The sequence below is a fragment of the Pelobates fuscus genome, chromosome 2, assembly GCF_036172605.1.
Source record: "Pelobates fuscus isolate aPelFus1 chromosome 2, aPelFus1.pri, whole genome shotgun sequence".
NCBI classification, from domain to species: domain Eukaryota; kingdom Metazoa; phylum Chordata; class Amphibia; order Anura; family Pelobatidae; genus Pelobates; species Pelobates fuscus.
In genome coordinates this window covers 319,871,849-319,893,844 of record NC_086318.1, presented here as the reverse complement: position 1 = coordinate 319,893,844, position 21,996 = coordinate 319,871,849, and the positions used below count along the sequence as shown (strand labels likewise).

The 21,996-nt window shown below is 41.6% G+C and overlaps 1 protein-coding gene across 2 annotated transcripts in view; it reads left to right on the top strand.

The window, feature by feature from the left end:
* QRSL1 (glutaminyl-tRNA amidotransferase subunit QRSL1) overlaps nucleotides 1–21,996 on the top strand; it is a 72,120-nt gene that overhangs the window by 29,190 nt on the left and 20,934 nt on the right. For both annotated transcript variants that reach the window (XM_063441306.1, XM_063441305.1), the window contains 4 exons: nucleotides 9,705–9,880; nucleotides 9,959–10,071; nucleotides 10,759–10,951; nucleotides 12,586–12,703. In XM_063441306.1, the coding sequence (XP_063297376.1) occupies nucleotides 9,705–9,880; nucleotides 9,959–10,071; nucleotides 10,759–10,951; nucleotides 12,586–12,703 (600 nt within the window). The remainder of the gene's footprint in view (nucleotides 1–9,704; nucleotides 9,881–9,958; nucleotides 10,072–10,758; nucleotides 10,952–12,585; nucleotides 12,704–21,996) is intronic.

Below are 21,996 nucleotides of genomic sequence, written 5' to 3'. Positions count from 1 at the left end.
GAAATGCAGCAGCTACTGGTAAATTTCTAAATAAAATTAGATCCTAAAAAATTATATTAATTGAATATTTATTTACAGTGTGTGTATATAATGAATGCAGTGCGTGTATGAATGCAGTGCGTGTATGAGTGCAGTGCGTGTATGAGTGCAGTGCGTGTATGAGTGCAGTGCGTGTATGAGTGCAGTGTGTGTGTGTGCAGTGTGTGTGTGTGTGTGAGTGCAGTGTGTGCGTATATATTAATTGAATATTTATTTTCAGTGTGTGTATATAATGAATGCAGTGTGTGTGTGTATGAGTGCAGTGTGTATGAGTGTAGTGCAGTGTGCGTATGAGTGCAGTGCATGAGTGCAGTGTTTGTGTGTGTATGAGTGCAGTGTGTGTGCGTATATATTAATTGAATATTTATTTCCAGTGTGTGTATATAATGAATGCAGTGTGTGTGTGTATGAGTGCAGTGTGTGTGTATGAGTGCAGTGTGTGTGAGTGCAGTGTGTGTATATGAATGAAGTGTGAGTGTGTGATGCAGTGTGTGTTTGTGTATGTGTTGGTGGGGGTGGGCATTTGGTATATTATTAATTATTTTTATTTTTTATTTTTTTTATATTATTTTTTTTTTTTGTATTCTTATTTATTATTTAATTATTATTAATTTTTTTTTATTATCTTTTTTTTTTCGTCCCCCCTCCCTGCTTGCTAGCTGGCCAGGGAGGGGGGCTCCTTCCCTGGTGGTCCAGCATTGGTAGTTCAGTGGGGGGGAGAGGGGTGCTGGCAGAGCTGTACTTACCTTTCCTGCAGCTCCTGTCAGCTCTCTCCTCCTCCGCGCGGTCTGTGCAGCTCCCTCTGTCAGCTCCCAGTGTAAGTCTTGCGAGAGCCGCGGCTCTCGCGAGACTTACACTGGGAGCTGACCGAGGTGCTGAACGGACGGCGCGGAGGAGGAGAGAGCTGACAGGAGCTGCAGGAAAGGTAAGTACAGCTCTGCCAGCACCCCTCTCCCCCCAGTCTGTATTATGGCAATGTAAATTGCCATAATACAGACTCTGACTCGAGTATAAGCCGAGTTGGGGTTTTTCAGCACAAAATGTGCTGAAAAACTCGGCTTATACTCGAGTGTATACAGTAGTTATGTTGCTTTTGAGAGCGTATGGTAGCCCAGGAATGAGAATTACCCCCCTGATGGCATACCATTTGCAAAAGAAGACAACCCAAGGTATTGCAAATGGGGTATGTTCAGACTTTTTTTTTTTTTTAGTAGCCACTTAGTCACAAACACTGGCCAATGTTCATAATTGTTTTTTTCATTTTTAACACACAAACAAATATAAATGCTAACTTTGGCCAGTGTTTGTGACTAAGTGGCTACTAACAAAGACTGGACATACCCCATATTGAAAACCATGGGTTGCCTACTTTAAAAAAAATATGTATATGTGAGGTGTGATTCAGAGATTTCTGACAGATAAAAGTGTTACAATGTCACAGCAATATCCTACTTGTATTTATAGCCCTATAACTTGCAAAAGAAGCATGTAAACACTGGGTGTTTTAAAATTCAGGACAAAATTTTGAATCTGTTTAGCAGGTTTTTTTTTCATTAGCTTTCGTAGGTAAGTAAAAGTCATGTTTTTTCACCATATATGTTTTTTTGGTTTTTGTTAAGTAAATTATATGACATGATACAAATAATAGTATGTAAATAAAGCCCTTCTGTCCTGAAAAAAACAATATATAATTTGTATGGGAACAGTAAATGAGAGAGATGAAAATTACAGCTAAACACTAAAACCACAAAAGTATTAAAACAGCTTTGGTCCTTAACGTACAACATGGCCAAAACAGTCTGGTCCTGAAGGGGTTAAATGCCCTTTTCTTATTTTTAATCTCTTGTTTTACTTCTCTACTAAGCCACATTGGTTTCAATTTGTTTCTTTCATGTTTATTACCCAATGGTACATACTGTAAACATTGCATTTTCTCTGTTTATTTTATTTTTTCAATTCTTTATTTTAAATGTCGACCGGCACATTGCATCACAATACTTTTGGCCTACGCAGAGGCCCGATCACAAGAAGCATCTTAATAGTTGCAGTACAGAAAGGAAGGGTATGTTAGAGCATATAAAATACTTCGCATATGGCTTGCGCAGAAGCCTTTCAGGTATATCTTTGTGTTGTGCCAAGTCCACATGTATTTAAATTTCGTCTCAATACGTTGGTACATGCATACATCGGTGACATTTGTACATTGAGACATATACAAGTAGTAATATCAAACAAAATATAATAGAATAAAATAATATATAATATATGTACAGTATAAAACAAAAACTTTAAAACCTGTAACATTGGGTATGTCATGCTATTTGTTTTATTTTCAAAACTGTCGGAGTTGGGATTATGCTTAGTATGTTATATGTCATATTGTTCCCAGAGTGCCCAAGTTTTTTGGATGGAGGCACTAGAATCGCGAACCTGTGCGGTTAACTTGTCCATCAGGTAATTATCCCTGATTTTGGAGAGGACTAAGGAGATCGGGGGTACTTCGTGCTTAATCCAATATTGTGCTAATGCTCTACAAGCTGCCAAGTTAAGCATATTTAGCAGTTTTTGGTCGTATTTATTTAGCCCCTCTGTTGGCCGTGATAGTAGGCATGCCCAAGGGTCTAGTGTTATCCTGCGTTGTAGGATATTCGAGGTTAGGTCAGTAATGTTCCCCCAGTACTCTTTAACCTTGGCACAGTGCCACCACATGTGAATGTATGTGCCCTTTTCCCCGCAGAGCCTCCAGCAAGTGTCTGTGGGGCTTAATTGCATGTGGCATTGTTTAACAGGGGTCGTGTACCACCGAAGTAGTATTTTGTATGATTGTTCCTGGAGGGCCGTGCATACGGAAACTTTTGCATTAGCCTCCCAGATATCCTGCCAATCTGTCCCCTCTAGTGACTCCCCCAAGTCCGCCTCCCATTTGTCAGTGTATGTCTGAGTGCCCCAGGTCCCTGATTCTAGGCATAAATGATTGTACAGTAGTGAGATTAGTTTGGTTGGCATACGCTCTTGCAAGCAAATTTTCTCAAAGAAAGTGAGTGGCTTGGCTATTGCCGTTCTGACTTCTCTGGTCTGTGCGAAGTCCCGTATCTGGAGGTATCTGAAGAAGTCACTTGTTTTTAGTGGGGCCAGAGTTTGTAGATGTTGGTAAGAAACTAATTGGTTGTTTTGAAAAAGGTGTGTGTATCGTTGTAGACCTGTGGCCTCTATGCCCTGAAACTCTTGTGCCCTCAGTCCGGGTGGAAATGCCCTGTTGCGCAAGACCGGAGTCATTAAGGACGGTAAATCTGTTAGTTTAAGTTTCTTTGCGACCCTGTCCCATAAGCTAAGGGAGTTAAGGATTGCCGGGCATTCTGTCCGTAAGAGTACTCTGTGTTCCCTGGGCACCCACATAAGAAATTGCGGTAGGTCTGCCCCAGTCATGAGGGATTCTATGTCCACCCACCTACGTTGGTTAGTCGGGCAGTGCCAGTGAGCTATTTGAGCCAATTGTGCGGCCGTGTAGTAATGGTGCAGATGTGGCATACCTAAACCTCCCCTCCATTTAGGGTTATATAAAGTTGCCTTGGCTATCCTGGGTCTCTTTCTTTGCCATATAAAGGCATTTATTGCCTTTTGCGTGTCTGCTAGGTCATTCTTGGTGACCCGAACTGGGAGCGCTTGGAAGAGGAATAGCAGTCTTGGCAGTATATTCATTTTTACTGAGTGTAACCGGCCCAGCCATGTAATCGGCTTGTCTGTCCAGTTGTCTAGGTCTGTCTTAAGTCTGTTGAGCAGCGGTGTGTAGTTGTGTTGGTAAAGCGCTTTGTGGTCCGCGGTTAGCCTGACGCCTAGATATGTGAGCGTGGTTGTAGTCATTTTGATGTGGTGCGTTCGTCTAATGTATTGTATCTCGTGATCAGGAATGTGAAATGGTAGTGCTGTTGATTTGGTGAGGTTGACTTTGTACCCGGATAACTCCCCGTAAATTTGAAGTAGTTTTTCCAGATTCGCCATTGAGGGAATCGGATCTTCCAGTGTGAGGAGAATATCGTCCGCATATGCTGCTGTTTTAAATTGCTCCCCTCTAATTTGTACCCCTTTAATATTTGGATCAGTTCTGATTAGATGCAGGAGTGGCTCTAGAACTATCGCGAACAACAGCGGTGACAAGGGACACCCCTGTCTCGTACCATTGCTCACCCGAAATGGTGTCCTCGGGGTGCCCGTTATTATGGTTTGTGCCTGCAGGTCTGTGTATAGGGCTTTTATGGCAGTGATGTATGTGTCTGGGAAGCCTTGTATCTGTAATAAATGGAAGAGAAAAGACCATTGGACCCTGTCAAAGGCCTTCTCTGCGTCAAGGGACAGCGCCAGGGCTGGCGACTTAGAGTTAGACATGAGCCACATCAGATCAGCACCTCTGCGTGTATTCTCGTATAATTGGCGCCCCGGCATGAAGCCAACTTGGTCTGGGTGTATTAATTTTGGAAGTAGTGGGGCTAGTCTCCTCGCCAATATCTTTGCATATATTTTTAAGTCCGCGTTTATAAGTGATATTGGTCTGTAATTAGTGGCTAATGTACCGTCTTTGTCGGGTTTGGGGATTAAAATTATGTTGGCCGTGGCCATGTCGCGGTCCGGAGTGCCGCCTTGGAGGAAGTGGTTGTATAATTTGGTGAGGTAGGGGGCTAATTCCGGTTTATATCTTTTGTAATAGCCCATATCGTACCCGTCAGGGCCCGGTGCTTTGCGACCTTTAAGGGTTGCTATCACCGATTCTACCTCCTCCTGTGTGATGGGGCTCTCTAGGGTATTGGCCTCCACTGTGGACACCTGGGGGAGGTTTAATTGGGACAGGAATTCCGTTATGCGTGTGGTATATTGTGTCTGCGCTTCCCCTTCTCTTGGGGTGTGGTTGTATAGTTTCTGAAAGTATTCGGTGAACGTGCTATTGATGTCTTTCGGGGTGTGTACCAGGTCATTGGCTGCGGTTCGTAGCGTGGTTATGGGTTTACGCCCTGGTCTGGGTCGGAGGGTCCGTGCTAGTAGTGTGTCCATCTTGTTGGCTTTTTCATAGAAAAAGCGCTTTGACCAGACTAAGGAGTGTGCTATGTCTGCTATGGTGAGTTCTTTTATAGCGTGGCGTACGGTTTGTAGCTTTGTGTATATGGTGGTGGTGGGCGTCTGCTTATGTCGTTGCTCTAGTTTCCGCATTGTGGTTTGTAGTTCTAGGAGGTGTTTCGTTTTGGTTCGTTTTTTGTGTGTGGCTGCCTGTATGAGGTTTCCCCGTAGCACTGCTTTGTGTGCTGCCCACAGTGCGGTCGGGTTGATATCTTCAGTGTCGTTAGTGGTGAAATAGTCTAAGATTTTCAGTCGGGTAGTGGCGGATATGTCATTGTCAGTGAGTAGGTCCGTGTTGAGTCTCCATGTCCATGCGTTGCGATGTTGGCCTATGCCTAAGGTTATAGTCACATCTGCATGGTCCGACCATGTGATGTTGTTGATTTCTGAGTGTATTAGTTTAGCCATGCCAGCTCCATTGAGGAGAAGATTGTCTATTCTGGAGTATGTAGTGTGGGGTGCTGAGTAGTATGTATAGTCTAAGGTGTCTGGGTGTTGAAGTCTCCACGCGTCCATTAGTCCAGTGCGTTGTAAAAAAGTATGGAGGAGTTTGTCCTGACCCCCTCTCCCCTGTGAGCGCTGAGTCCCTGTTTTAGAGCTACGGTCGGTCGCCGGGCTGGGTACGGCATTTAGGTCCCCTCCCACCACCATTATGCCTCCTTGTAGGGAGGCGAGTAGGGATGTTATTGTGTTCCAGTAATCACTATCTGGTTTGTTGGGTGCGTACAAGTTTACTATGTGCAGTTTGGTATTGTAGTAGTTGCCGGTGATGGCCAAGAATCTGCCTTCAGAGTCCTTCTGTGTGTGAGTGACCGTAAAAGGGCAGCGCTTGTGTATGAGTACGGCCACACCTGCGTGTTTACGTAGCGCCCTGGCCTCATGGATGATATTGTAAATGTTATCCCCTAATTTGGTTGGCGAGGCCCTCGGTATGTGGGTCTCCTGTACCAACGCTATGTCTGCTTTTTTTGCCTTGAGATCACGTAGGAGCAATCTGCGTTTGGTAGGTATGTTTAGGCCTTTGGCGTTAATGGATAAGATTTTTAGTGTCATGTGCCCATTACTCTCGTGTGGCGTGTGATTGCTGAGTGTGTTTCTTCCCTACCTGTCCGTTGTCTGTTGGTCACCCCCTTTTCGACAGACTGCATGTCTTGGCCCTCTAGGTGCAAGAAATTAAGTCCCTTGTAGAAGACTTTAACTAGGTAAAGGCTGCATACGATACCAATTAGCTGTCAGCGACAGAGTGTTCGACAGTTCTGGTGAGTCCCTCTCTCCTTAGGAACCGGGTCCCGGCAGGTTGGGAGAGTGAACCATGAGTGGTTGCGAGGTGTCCGCTGAGGGTCTCAGGTGTGGCGGTCCGTTGAGGCTTTAGCTGCTTTGGCAACTGTCCAATCTGTGGGCAGATCTTTAAGCTCGGGCAGTGCTTCTCCGGATAGGGCAAAGCTTCTTGGTGGTTCTATCTGGAGGCTCCTTAGGAATCTTAGTGGGTCCCCTCCCGGTTGCAGGGTGTAGGTATTCCCAGCCTTGAAAGCTACCAACTTGAAGGGGTGTCCCCATGTATATTTGATTTCCCGCTCTTGAAGCAGAGTTGTGAGGGGTCTCCAGTTTCGCCTGCGTTGCAGTGTGGATGGGGAAAAGTCCTGGTATAAGGTGATGATAGCGTTTTGATAATTTAGCTCATTGGTCCTAGCATATTTCATCACCGCTTCTTTTGTGGAATAGTAATGAAAACGGATGATGATGTCTCTCGGTGCCTGTCCCTCCGCTCTACGGGCCCGGAGCGCTCTGTGTGCTCGATCGATTGCCCAGTAGGCATCCGGGATGTCTGGGAGTAGGTGCTTAAAATAGTGCTCCATTTTGCTTACCAGGTTTCCGTCCGTGGCTGTTTCGGGGAGGCCCCTAAGCCTCACATTATTGCGCCTGGAGCGGTTGGCGAGGTCTTCCACCGTGAGTTCTAGGTCACATATCCGCTGTTCCATTGCTCTGGAATATGATGCGGTGCTGTTATGGGCCTGTGTGACCAGATCCATCTTTTCCTCCAGGGCCGCCGTCCGGGCGCCCAACGCCTGAATTTCTGCCTTGACCTCTCTTGTGCTGTTGGAGATTTCTTTGGCAAGGAAGCTCTTCACCTCCTGTAGTTTAGCCAGTATTTGTGCAGGGTCCCCCGGTTGTGTTTCTGGCAGGTCGCTGCTTGCGGTGGAGGCCGGGGAGAGGGATCCACGCGGGCTGTGCTGGCGGCCATCTTGTGAGGCCTGTCTGCCTCGTGGAGTTGTTAGCATGTCTGCCACTGACCTGCCGGTTTCTCTCCTGTCGCCTCTTTTTTTCGAGTTCTGTTTCATGCCGGAGTGCATGCCTGGCATATTAGAGGGCGTTAAGCCAGTTTTTTGGCCTCGATGCTTATGGCTAGTGCCTGATTAAGAGTGGATTCGACGGAGCTCCGGAATTATGCGGCCATCCCGGTCGGTGTCTAGGCCCCTGCATTTTCTCTGTTTAAAATGTGTTTTTTTTCTTATTATAATTTTTATTTAGTTTTACATGAGAGTCGTGATTGTGGGTTAGAGGATCCTTCATTCTCCTTGGCTAATCCCTATAGGATGTGGCGTATGTAGAAACGACTTCCATGGCCCCCATATTGTTTTGTATTTATGTGTGTTATTTTGTGATGCCCAACTACTCCTCCATCACCATCACCTTTTCCACTCTAAGCACCATGACTGTCTAGAGAGGCTTTTAACCGACTTCCAATTGGCCGCTACTTCTGTCTTGGCGGTCGTGAGTAGGAAGTATTGTAGTGAGTTTTTATTTTTGTGAAGTTGTGTGGTGGCGGTGTTATTAGGTGAGTGGAATAACATCGTTGGAATATTTGTTTAGAGGGATATCCCTGTGACTTCTTTGATAGTGTCTCTTACTTCTGACCAAAATGTTTGTACAGTGTTCCATTCCCACCACAGATGTATGAGTGTGTCTAATTCTCCATGGCATCTCCAGCAGTGACGTGATAGGGATCTATTAATTTTGTGAAGGCCCTGTGGGGTAACGTACAATATGGTGAGTAGTTTTTAGCTTCTTGCAATTGAACATTTATATTCGAGTGCAATGTTCTCTGGAATATCGTTTTCCAGGATTGATCCAATAAGGGTTCTGGGAGTTGTGCGTTTCATAGGAGCGCATAACGTGGGAGTTCGGATTGTTTCTCTGTTTGGATCAAGTTATAGCACTTGGGCATTGTTTTGGTTGGTCTTTTAGTTTTTATGCATAGCTGTTTAAACATGCTATTTGGTCTGATGTCATTGCCTGTTAGGGGAGAGACTTCAGGAAGTGGTTTAACCCCTTAAGGACCAAACTTCTGGTATAAAAGGGAATCATGACATGTCACACATGTCATGTGTCCTTAAGGGGTTAAAATGTTTTTTATTGCATGGTTAAAAGAACTTTAGTGTTCCTTTACGTTTCTATGAAGTCGTTAAAGGAGCAAGTACGGTATGTCAACTATTGGTAGAACTGTTCTGTGGATGGTATATGGAAAATGTTGCCTGCTGAAATTCTTTCAGCCATTTTTGCATAAACATTAGTAGGTGCTGGACATGTTCCATGTTTCTTATATTCATTCGTCTTGTCTGGAGTAACTGAAGGGCACTGGATTATGATGTTATATCCTGTTGCCCTAAGACACTGAGAGTACAGACCTGGGAAGCTGAGTTTTGTACGTTATCAGTACATTAACTGTGAACTGCTAGATTACTGCTGCCCCCCTGCATTCACAATTGTTGTGCTGTTTGCTGTCAAGGAGCAGACAAGTTAAAACAAACTTTTTAGTGGATTCAAAAATCAAAATGTAATTTTGATTTCTGTCAATTATGTCTAAGCTAACCAACACTCCAATTTATGGAATTGTTCTATTAGCCAGAAAGATAGTGTGGCATAGCACTGTCCGTATTGTCCATTGATCTGCCAATATTTTCTCCCTACTTTCTGTGCTGGCCAGTGATTTTTTTTTTTTTTTTTTTTTTTTACTGCTTTTGTTTCTTACTGCAGCAAGAAGTCTTGCGTTGAAGAGAAACACAAAATATAACACACACAGTTTTGCTTTCCTGGTGTCTCTCACAGATTCGACAGTTTGAACAGATATGTTGTGCTTTGCCATACTATCTTCCTGGCTAATAGAACCATTCCATAAATGTTAGTGAGCATTACTGTGTGCAAAGGGTCCAATTACAATGTTTGTAATTATTAATTAAGTAAAAAAAAAACTCGATTGGAATTTAATTTTATTTCTGGTGATAAAGAAGCATGAGATAATTGACAATTACCGTACGTAAAATATCTGAATGGCAAAAATGTTAGATATGGTGTCAGTTGTGCAATTAGGCTGAAATAAAAACATTCCACTCGGAAGTTTCTAAAAAAGCATTTTTACTAATATGGAATCATAAAACAATGAGGAATTAATGTGCCGCTATAATATCCATTCCTTCTCCTTTGCTTGTTGATTTGCCTTCATACAAATAAATATGCACAAGGCTAACTTGTTTTTTTTTTTTTTACATTGTATCACCTAGAGCTCTGGGATCAGACACTGGTGGTTCTACCCGAAACCCAGCTAGTCACTGCGGAGTTGTAGGCTTGAAACCTACATACGGGCTCGTTTCTCGCCATGGTCTTATTCCGTTGGTAAACTCTATGGATGTACCTGGGATTCTCAGCAGATGTGTGGATGATGCAGCAGCTGTACTTGGTAAGTTGTTTGCCATATATGATTATTAAACGCATGTGGCATCTATTTATCATGGTCTAACTAATGTCATATTTTCAGGTGTGCTTGCTGGGCATGACCCACAGGATTCCACAACCATCCAAGATCCTTTTGAGCCTTTCAAATTGCCTGAGAAAATCAGCATGAACAAACTTTGCATAGGAATTCCAAAGGTAAATCACAAGTGTGTGTGACATCACAATTGATCCTCGCCTACACTCTCTCTTTTTATGTAGACATGTCTGTAAATAAAGTAGGTGGCATTTTTGTCTGATTTTAAAGAAGAAAACAAAATGTGCACTATAGGAGAAGTGTCATTGGAAATATTAAAGGGACACTATAAGCACCAAAGCAACCTTGGCTCTATTGAGCATTTTGGTGTATAGATCATGCCCCTGCAGTCTCACTGCTAAATTTTCTATCAATTAGGAGTTTGATCACTTTGTTTATGCAGCCATAGCCACACCTGTCCTGCATGTGACCTACACAGTCTCCCTACACATTTCCTGTAAAGAGAGATCTAATGTTTAAACCTCCTTTATTGCATAGACTATATTGACTTCTGCTTTGTTAATGGTCCGATAGTGCTGCTGTAATCAGAGCAGAAGATTAAACCCTCTAAAGTAAACCCACTTTTCTGTTGCATCGGTTTGCAAATGAAACCATTTTGTTTTCATATTGGGTTAGTGTGTGGCTAGGGCTGCATAAACAGAAACAAAAGTGATTTAACTCCTAAATGCTGGAGAATTGAGCAGTGAGACTGCATGGGCATGATCGGTGCATGATTGTAATCTGTGCTCAGGTTTCCTTGTGTAGTTTACTACTTTAGACTGAACATTAATTTACGTTTTTCATTAAAGGAATACCATGCACCTGGGCTGTCTACAGAAATTGTGACACTTTGGTCGAAGGCTGCTGACATGTTTGAAAATGCGGGAGCTAAAGTTGTAGAGGTTTCCCTGCCGCATACACCTTACTCAATTGTATGCTACCATGTTTTATGCACATCTGAAGTAGCATCAAACATGGCTCGGTTTGATGGCCTGGAATATGGTAAGCAGTTATTGTTTTAATTTAAGATGCCAAATGGAACAACCAAAGGTAGCATGGATTACATTGCCTAAAATAAGGGGAATACTTGCACCTCCAATGTGTCATACCACAAACGCTGTAACATAATTGCAATTTAAGCAATTGCTGAACATAGAAAATGAGAAATTAAGTGTCACATCGAATAGACGAAGGTTATATATATCTTCAACTATACATCAGTATCTGTCATAATATTTGCATAAACCCCCTGGAAATACTTTATAACAGACTTAGCAAATACACGAGGCTTGGTATTTTCTTTATTGTGTTCTATGGCACAAGTCATAAACTTTCTTTTATTCTGAGTTTCGGGTTTAGCTGGTGAACATTTGTCATGCAATAAGTGAATGGTGGGAGTTATTGACATGTGTCTTTTATACTGTTGCTGTATATTTCATTACAATTGAACAAATGAATTTCATTACAGAAATAGTATAATGATGATTCAGGGCAAGTTATACTAAACACATGCTAGTCCCCATTAAAATAAATACAAATACCCGACCGGATGAGTGCTTAGTAACTTCCAACCCTGCATACCATGCTCTCTATCTATGACCCGGAATATTATCCCCTCCACTAGGCAAGCTGGGATACGGAAATACTAGAGAATGGAAGAGTGTGGGACCTGATGAATGGGGAGAAGCTGGGGAGGCTTTATTTTTATTTCAATGTTTAATTTATATCCTTATTTGCCCTTTACTTTCTTTGTTTTTTTTCACACTGGCAAATGTACTGTAATTTTTTTATGACTGTTTGCAACACAAAAATGTGTGGTACTAGAGGCAATGCTTGTCTTATTTGTAGGAAAATAAAGAATTAAAAAAAATAAATACAAATTTAACCATTCATAAGATGTACTCCCAAATAATGAGGTATATGAAATCGCACTCCTACCAGCCAAGCAGAGGCTTCCAGTTGACCTGTATTATAGCTTATTTATTTATTGGTGGAAAATAAATATAAATATTGAAGATTACATCTCTGAAAATACAGTAATATTGTGTTTTTAAGTAACATGTTACAAACTTAAAGGGACACTATAGTGACCAGAACAACTACTGCTTATTGTAGTTGTTCTGGTGAGTTTAGCACTATAGGGTCAGAAATACATGTTTATGTTCCTGACTCTATAGTGTTCCTTTAATATCCATTCAATGTACTTATTAACTTTCTTTTTTAAGGAGTCTATCGGGGCTAGTTTTAGATTTCTGTGTAAATCTGTTAAGTTATAAGATTTTCTGGTAGCCTAGCTTGCAGTCTAGTCTTAACTGTTTAATACTTGTTGCATGTAATATATAACATTATTCCTTATGTATATAGTAAGTATTATTACTAAATGAATGTGTTGTAACTCGCTTTTGTTTTTTTAAAGAAGAAGCATTTCAACAATGGTGCTTAAAGTGCCCCTTTAACGAAGTGGTTCATATCTAGTTTACTTTAACAACCTTTTTAATTATTATTATTATTATTATTATTATAATAATTTATTGCTGTTTGTTACATGAGCACCGTATATTTTAGGGTGTATATATATTGTCTGCTTTTCTCTATGGCCTTAACACACATTCTGCTTTTCAAATTTTTTTTGGAAGGGCATCGTTCAGATGTTGATGACTCTACAGAAGCTATGTATGCAGCGACTAGGCGGGAAGGCTTCAATGAAGTTGTTAGAGGAAGAATATTGTCTGGGAACTACTTTCTTCTCAAACAGTAAGATGTCCACTTTTGTGTATGTTACTGAACACAATTCATCCACTCATAGTAAACAGATGAATGGGATGACTGCAGCTGTTTTTCAGTGACTTTCCCACACAATACTTGCTCTCTGTCGAAACATATTTAAAGGGACACTATAGTCACCAGAACAATTAAAGCTTAATGTAGTTGTTTTGGTGAGTATAATAGTTCCCTTCAGGCATTTTCATGAAAAGGCAGTGTTTACCTCCACGTGTCCACTCCTTAGATGGCCACTGGAGGTACTTCCTGGCTCAGGACTGCACAGTAAGCAGCCATGCCATTCAGCGTCCCCACGCTCTGCATGGAGATGCAGAATTTTCCTCATAGGGATGCATTGATTCAATGCATCTCTATGAGGAGGTCCTGATTGACTAAAAAGTCTAATAAATTTCCCTATGGGAAAACATTGGAGTGGCTAAAAAAATCTGCCATTTTGATGATGTCACAAAGGGGGCTGGACCCGCGCAGCGCTGGAAATTAGGTGAGTTTAAAACTTTTATAGTGGGGCCGGGGGGTTGCAAGCCACCTAAATGGTGGGTTTAGCACTATAGGGTCAGGAATACATGCTTGTGTTCCTGACCCAATAGTGATCCTTTAACCCCTTAAGGACCAAACTTATGGAATAAAAGGGAATCATGACATGTCACACATGTCATGTGTCCTTAAGGGGTTAAAGCAGATTTGTCATTAGCTGCTTTTTTAAACCATTTAAGGAAAATGAATAGTGGAGCGCTTAATATAACACAATTGTCCTGGTTCTTCTATATAAATAAAGAGAGCCTGTGTAGGGCTAGACAAAACACTTAACTTATTTAGTAGTTCAATTTTGAGGACCTTCTTGCTTTATACCTTTAACATAAATAAAACAAATATAGTGTAAAACCCCTCAGATATATACGCAGTATGTACAATAATGGAACACTCACTTATTCCAGAGCTATATGGACCTAGCTCTGGTATGAAATGCCTGTGGGTTCAATATGGGCGACCCTGTCCCTCTTCCATGGGGTTGATTTCCAAAATGCAGAATTTTTTCTCAAAGAGATGGGAAAATAAGTAATCTAGTGAAATTCCGTAAGTACAAGGAATGAAGTGTACTACTGCGATATACTCACAAGTGAAGAGCCTGTAATCTGGCTCAGAAGGGACTACACTCCCTTCTGTTCACGAGCATGAATCCAAAGTAGTATTTAAAAAAGATTACTTTAATAAGGCAATATATATAAAAACAAATAAAAGTAATCGCAAATGCCAATATATAAGAGTCTATGCTTGCAAAAAACGCGTTTCACCGTTGTCCTGGCTTCCTCAGTCTTGCATCATATACTTCTCTGATTCCTGTGCTTTAAATACCCTTTTTCTTCTCCAGCTGGCGATCGTTTCAATCGGCATTGCATTCACATCCGTTTTTTTTACTTCCGCATAACGTCACTTCCATTCTCGTGTGTGCGTTTGCGTTCCAGCGTGCGTTCCAAAAGTCCGTTTAACTTCCTGTATCGCATTCTCCTTGCAACATATTAGGACCGAGGAGTGCGTGTGCATAAATACAAAATAGGTTAGCATTACCTTCCCCAGTATATTATATTCCTTGCTTATTCTATCCAAATTAAGGAGGTGTTCAAACTGTTATAATTCTACTAACATATGGACCTATATAGGGATTTATTCATATACATTATGGCAAAAAAGGAGATCATTACAATATAGGACAATACTTGAAACTTCAATAATTCTCTGTTCATATTCACATATTGGTCTAATAAAATTAGTATAAACCATTATTTTGCTCCACTATTCATTTTTTTTAAATTTATTTTAATTCTTTATTTTTGTTGTGCGTTGCAGGTTCACATATTAACAAAGACATTGCATAGTGATGCATGAGTTATTGTTGACAAGGTTGCTTTATGCCTGTCCGTTATACTGCACAATTTTAAAATTATAGTTGTAGCTAGCTAGGTGTAACAACTAGTATTGATGGCTGGTAGTAAATATAAGTGTTACAGATGGTTGTCGTTCAGTGTGTGAGAATGGTAACGAGTAGTAACATAAAGCTTGTCCTATGCACCAGTGAGGTTGCAGCTATATTTAAACTCAGAGGCTAGTGAATCACGAGTGAAATATCAGGCTGTTGGTGCCTCTGGGGTTAATAGATCTGACTACAGCTAACACAGCATATGATTGGATTACAGACTACGATCTAAAGAATATTAAAGATTGCCTTTAGTTCTTTCAGCCGCTGTTCTTAGAGGATGAGGCACAGTCACTGAGTAACCCGAGTCCAGAATATTTGAGCAGATCGCTCCAACGATCCTCCGTCGCAATCCGCTCCAGTGCAGCGCCCCTCTGAGGCCGATCCTGATCGGTTGTTGGGTCAGCAGCGTGTGGGCTTTCCGGCTCACGTGTTCGGCTCTGCTGGATACTCGCCGACAGGGACCCTCCCGGGTAGCCCGCGGCTCAGGTGAGAGGCGGCCGGTTTGGGGGCTGTGCCGTCGTTGCTGATGCTCAGATTGCGGCATCCGTCTGCGTCTGCACCTCTGCAGTATCACCCGAGGGACACACAGTTGGGGCCGCTCCATGCCTTGTTCGTCAGCAGGTAGGTACTGCTGGGCAGGAGGTTGTTCGCTCATTTGTAGCTTCATCCAGAGTCGTGGGCGCAGGTTGTCCGATTCGTGTGCGGGCAGGCCAAGGTCTGGCGGCCATCTTGATTTGGGCCTAAGGCTTATATAGTGGTGTGGTATCACCTCTGGGTGCTGATATGGAGCAAGGACCGGGATCAACCCCCCGGTCCAGAGGGGGGGGGGGGGATCGGGACCGGGTCCACATAGGTTCAGCCTGTCTGTCGGGCTCCGTTGGGCAGGATAGTGGAGTGGCGGCCGTCCACTCCACTCACCGCCGGGCGAAGTCCTGCCGATACAGCAAAGATCTCTCCCCTGAGGGACTAAAACTCCTCGAGCAAGCCTCTCCTCGGCTCTGGTGGCCCTTGCACACCGAGGGTCGCAGTTGTTGGTAATGTGATTTATGGAAAGTTCCTGTTTACAGGCTTAGCATATCTTGGTTTGCAGGAGCTGGTCTTTCCTGCGACCATTCCGCTCGGCGGCCGGCCCCGCCCCCCCACTATTCATTTTTTGACTGTATTGTAATTGTGTGTTTAAGGGAATTTCACACTTAGTGTTGAAGCTGCTTGACTTTTATATTGAAGTTTATATATATATATATGTATATATAAGAGGATATAGCGTACCCTTACCTATATATTTGGATGATTGGTACACTTTAAGGAAAATGACTAGCATCACAACAATATATGCTTTTTACCACAAGTATCTTAGAAGGACTTAAATAAAACAAAAGGTTGAGCACACATAGGTGAGTGTTAGAAGTTACCACAGAGAATCTGTCCCCAGAATTACAGAAATCCATAAAGACACATTCCATATTGCAATATGTAAATAGCAAAGCCAAAATGTATCTACAGATAGAAAATAAAAAAGCAATTAATAGAACAATATTGTAAAAACACCAAGATAATAAAAGTGGATAAAGTTCACTGAAAATCCACTTTAGGGTGGTTTGGATTGCACATATTGTAATATGTAAAGTTTTAAATAAATCTAAAGGCTTTCATAATTGAACCACTCACACTTTGCAAAGCCATTAAAGTTAGCTCTAAACCATGGGTGTCCAACCTTCTGACTTCCCTGGGCCGCCTTAAGCGCAAAGGAACTGTCTTGGGCCACACATCAAATATATCATATCGATTATAGATAATGTATATAAGTAATATATCTTTAAAAGCCCTTTTCTTAATTTTGATATTTTAGTTGTATAGTAGATAACTTCCTTATGTGGGATTGGCATATTTAAGGATATCAAATGTTTGACGGTGGGAATGGTGTTTTTGGGGTCATTTTCAGCATTCCTCCTCCTCCAAACACAGCGAGTTGAGTTAATGCCAAAGAGCTCGATTATGGTCTCATCTGACCACAACACTTTCACCCAGTTCTCCTCTGAATCATTGAGATGTTCATTGCCAAACTTCAGACTGGCCTGTACATGTGCTTTCTTGAGCAGGGGAACCTTGCGGGCGCTGCAGGATTTCAGTCCTTCACAGCGTAGTGTGTTACCAATTGTTTTCTTGGTGACTATGGTCCCAGCTGCCTTGAGATCATTAACAAGATCCTCTTGTGTAGTTCTGGGCTGATTCCTCACCGGTGATCATTGAACCTCCACGAGGTGAGATCTTGCATGGAGCACCAGACCAAGGGAGACTGACAGTTATTTTGTGTTTCTTCCATTTGCGAATAAGCGCACCATCTATTGTCATCTTCTCACCAAGCTGCTTGGCGATGGTCATCTTCTCACCAAGCTGCTTGGCGATGGTCTTGTAGCCCATTCCAGCCTTGTGTAGGTCTACAATCTTGTCCCTGACATCCTAGGACAGCTCTTTGGTCTCGGCCATGGTGGAGAGTTTGGAATCTGATAAATTGATTGCTTCTGTGGACAGGTGTCTTTTATACAGGTAACGAGCTGAGATTAGGAGCACTCCCTTTAAGAGCGTGCTCCTAATCTCAGCTCATTACCTGTATAAAAGACACCTGGGAGCCAGAAATCTTGCTGATTGATAGGGGATCAAATAATTATTTTACTCATTGACATGCAAATCAATGTACAACTTTTTTGACATGCGTTTTTCGGGATTTTTTTGTTTGTTATTCTGTATCTCACTGTTAAAATACACCTACCATTAAAATTATAGACTGACCGTTTCTTTGTCAGTGGGTAAACGTTCAAAATCAGCAGACGATCAAACGCCTTTTCCCCTCACTGTATTAATAATGAATTTGTGTTAAAAAGTGGAGAGCTTTAAAATTAACAATCCTTTTGTGCATACACTAGTTAAAGATCTATAAATATACTTTTATATAAAATAGACAAATCTACCGTATATACTCGAGTATAAGCCGAGTTTTTCAGCCCATTTTTTGGGCTGAAAAACCCCAACTCGGCTTATACTCGAGTCAGAGTCTGTATTATGGCAATTTGCATTGTCATAATACAGACTGGGGGGAGAGGGGGGCTGGCAGAGCTGTAACTTACCTTTCCTGCAGCTCCTGTCAGCTCTCTCCTCCTCCGCGCCGTCCGTTCAGCACCTCGGTCAGCTCCCAGTGTAAGTCTCGCGAGAGGGTAAGGACCACTAGGGGAGGGGTGAGTCAGGACCACTGGGGGGGGGAGTGAAGGAACACGGGGGTGGGGAGGTAAGGACCACTGAGGGAGGAGGAGGGGAAGTCAGGACATATGGGGGGGGGAGGGGGCGGCAAAATTTTTTTGCCTACGGCGGCAAATATCCTTGCACCGGCCCTGCACACACTGCATTCACACACTGCATTCATACACACACACACTGCATTCATGCACACACACACACACTGCACTCATACACACACTGCACTCATACACACACTGCACTCATACACACACTGCACTCATACACACACTGCACTCATACACACACACTGCACTCATACACACACACATACGCACACACTGCATTCATTATACACACACTGTAAATAAATATTCAATTAATATATTTTTTTTAGGATCTAATTTTATTTAGAAATTTACCAGTAGCTGCTGCATTTCCCACCCTAGTCTTATACTCGAGTCAATAAGTTTTCCCAGTTTTTTGGGATAAAATTAGGGGTCGGCTTATACTCGAGTATATACGGTATTCTATTCCAGTAAAAACAGTGTTCAAACGATTGCACACGTAAAAAAAAATAATAAAAGTACAGATGTTTTAAAACCAAATAAATGTACTGTATAAGCACTGGAGGTGTCCCTAAGAGGCAAGGTAAATACTGGTTTTTTTCTGTCAAACATTAATTAAACTCATAAAGCTTAATACATTTTTTTTACATTGAAACAATATAAGGAAGTGAAAATTGAGCTCCCCGCAATGACTGGCATGACTTCTATATCGCATGCAAGGTATTAACGACTGCAATGATACTGATAGAAAAAACTGTTTCGGTAACGTTAACTTGCAGTACGTAATTAGTAGGTGTATGCCTTGGAGAATGCACATGGTATAGCTATGAGGTAATAAGCTGTATTTAGTTACCACCGTTACAGAGTTTCCATTAATTTTGATTGTATTGCCAGGAAGTAGTAGTAGTAATAATGATCAGAAAGATCTTGACCAGAAGTCACTATCTGAAATAAATAGCTCCCTTGAGATCCAACGGAGAACCTTCCTTGTCATTTCTGAAAGTATATTACAGTAGCTATTGCTTGGCGTTTTGAATATGTTTTGTTTGACGGTATTGAAATAATCTGTAATGTGTTTTGAAAAGGGGGAATGAGCAGAGCTTTACAGAAACCGTAATGCTTCAGTTTTACATTTAGTAAAAATATAGAAGAACTCATTTTTATGTGTGACATTCGGGAACATGCACTTCTTTGTGTTTATTGTACAAATATTTTAGGAGTCTGGGAGCTGATATTATACTGATAGTCTAAGCACCATAACTCTACCTGCATTTGAAGTGATTATGGTGCTAGTATTCTGTGGGCATCATCCCCTATTTCTTGTTCCAGCTTGTTTTGCACAGTTTGGCCAAAAATGGAGGTCCCCAAAGCAGGTAATGTGATCCAAGAAATAAATTATGGCGTACAACCATATCCTCAACATGTACTGATGAAGATAAGGGGGGAAAGAGAAGATAATTGGATAATTTTGGATCAAAAGTGCTCCTTTAAAAAAAAAACGGGTGATCTACTTACGCTGTAAAGAACATAGCTCTGCTCCTGGTGTGAATCATTTGTGTGCCCCCACAGGCAGCACTAGCATTTCTTTTGTGGTGTCAGTGGTGTCTTCACAAATGGAAAATAAAATACATTTACAATAGTGTGATATTCTTTATCTATCAGCCAGTGCAAGTGTATGGTTGCACTTACGCAGACCAGTATATAATGAGCTGGTGCTTCTCAAGGTCACAGCCTCCCTTCTTGGTTTTGGACATTCTTCTCTATAAAAGGCAAAATCAATATTTTACAGTCACCTCTTTGCACCATGGAAGTTCCAAATGTCTCACTACTTTATATAAATTTATAAAATTGGCTCAGGTATCAATTACATGTATTTTATAAATTTATTTTTATCAATATACTTTACTTATAAAGCATCAAAACATTCTGCAGTACTGTCCATGGGCACAGTTGGTATAAGTAAATATACAAAGATATAATACCTCTAACACAAAATAAAAAATATATATATATATATATACAGATTGGCGCAAAGTTGGGTGCCCTATTCCTGTGGAAATTTGCAATCTAGGTTATATTCTACAATATATCTTAAAACAAACCAAGTAAAAACATTATAAAATATATCACTTTTACAAAGTCCAAACCATGATATGTGGTTGAGACTTTGTAGAGGAAGTTTCTTTCATAGTTTTTTTTTTTGTTGTAGAATCATATCAGGACAGTACGACTATATACACATTGAGTATAACAGGTAGAATATATTACTCTATTGTGGTTTTATTTTCCATACTTTCCGAAGTGCATGAAAAGGCGTTCATGGGATTCACACTGGGAGCAAGGTTCTTAGGCTTCTAAAGTGTAAGTACACCACTGTTCAAACATTTTAGGCAGGTTTTAAAGAAAGCTGTAAAGTAAATTACTGATTAGAAATGTCAATATCTATTTAATATGTTGTTTTAATCAATTAACAAAATGAAAAGAGAATGAGCAGAAGAAAACCAAATTGATATTTTGTGTGACTACCCTTTGCCTTAAACACAGCATCAATTCTTCTAGGTACATTTGCACACAGTTTTGCAACTCTGCAGGTAGATTGTTCCAAACACCTTGGAGAACTAACCACAGTTCGTATGTGGGTCTTGGCAGAATCATTTGCTTCTGTTTCTTAATATTATACCAGACAAACTTGATGATGATAAGATCAGGGCTATGTGCCGGCCAAACCTTCTCTTCCAGTACTCCTTGTATTCTTTACACTGACAATAGTTCTTAATGACTTTGGCTGTATGTTTGGGATCATTGTTATATTGCAGAATACATTTGGGGCCAATAACATGTCTCTTTGACATTGCACAATGGAAAAGTACTTGCAAGGAATCTCAACCATGCTTTACTGTTGCCTGCAGACATTCATTCTTGTACATTTGAACTTGTCTCAGTGTATTATTTTGTATAAAAACCCTCAGGATCGGCATGGGAGTGAACTATCTGCAAGCAAAGACAGAGCTCACTGGCAACTAATTTTTTTCATCCCGAAAATTTTACTTACCTATTTCCCTGTATGTGCACACACACTTCAGCTACTCCTGTACTCTCATGGCTTGCAAAAGACTAGCTTGTGCCTGTCTGCAACAGTAGGACAAATAGCTTCTGGGATCTGTTTTCTCTTCTGTACTTTTAGAAGATTGTTCCAAACATCTTGGAGAACTAACCACCGTTCTTCTGAAGATCTTATTTACCTTCCAATTAGGGCAATGCCTGCATTCCCCGAAGTATCTTCCACACACTTTTCTGTTCAGAACCTTCAGTTTCTGGCAGGGCCACAGCCATTCATCCTACCAAAATCAGTTATACATAGGAATACAGCAATCTAAATGTATTCCGGTGTTCCTTCCTGGTAAAGAATAATTGTGATACATAAATTTTGGTGCTGGGTGAATGTGACCTTCTGTTATTTCCTCTCAGTGCCGTGACTGACAGGTTGTCAGTGGAAGAGCAAATGGATCTTCAAGTTGTCTGTGCTGTGACAGAATACAGACACATCTCAGTCCTTCACTAACATGACTACCTCACCATCAGCAACAGTACATGGCAAGTGAAGGAAAGGGAGGATTAAATCAATTTCACTTGTGTTTGTGAGTGAGTGTGTGTGTGTCTGTTTATGTATGCGTGAAAGTGTGTATGTATGTATTTTTTAATGGGTGGGGTTCATTGGTTGTGTGTTGGATTGCAATAATGACTAATTCTGTAAATATGACTAACAGCAGGGGGCGTGGCCTAGCTGTCCACGAGGAAAGATGCACAGAGTGTGCTCCGCACCCAGAGCTGATTAAAACAGCATTTAAACCCTAATTTTTCCCGTGATGCTGCGTACCAAGAAGCCCACTGGGTCAGGGACCACCATGACAGGATCCCCGAGGCGCTGCACAGGGCCACTTGATGACTTTGTGTCCACGCCATCAGGTCTCCACAAACACCGACAGTGGATG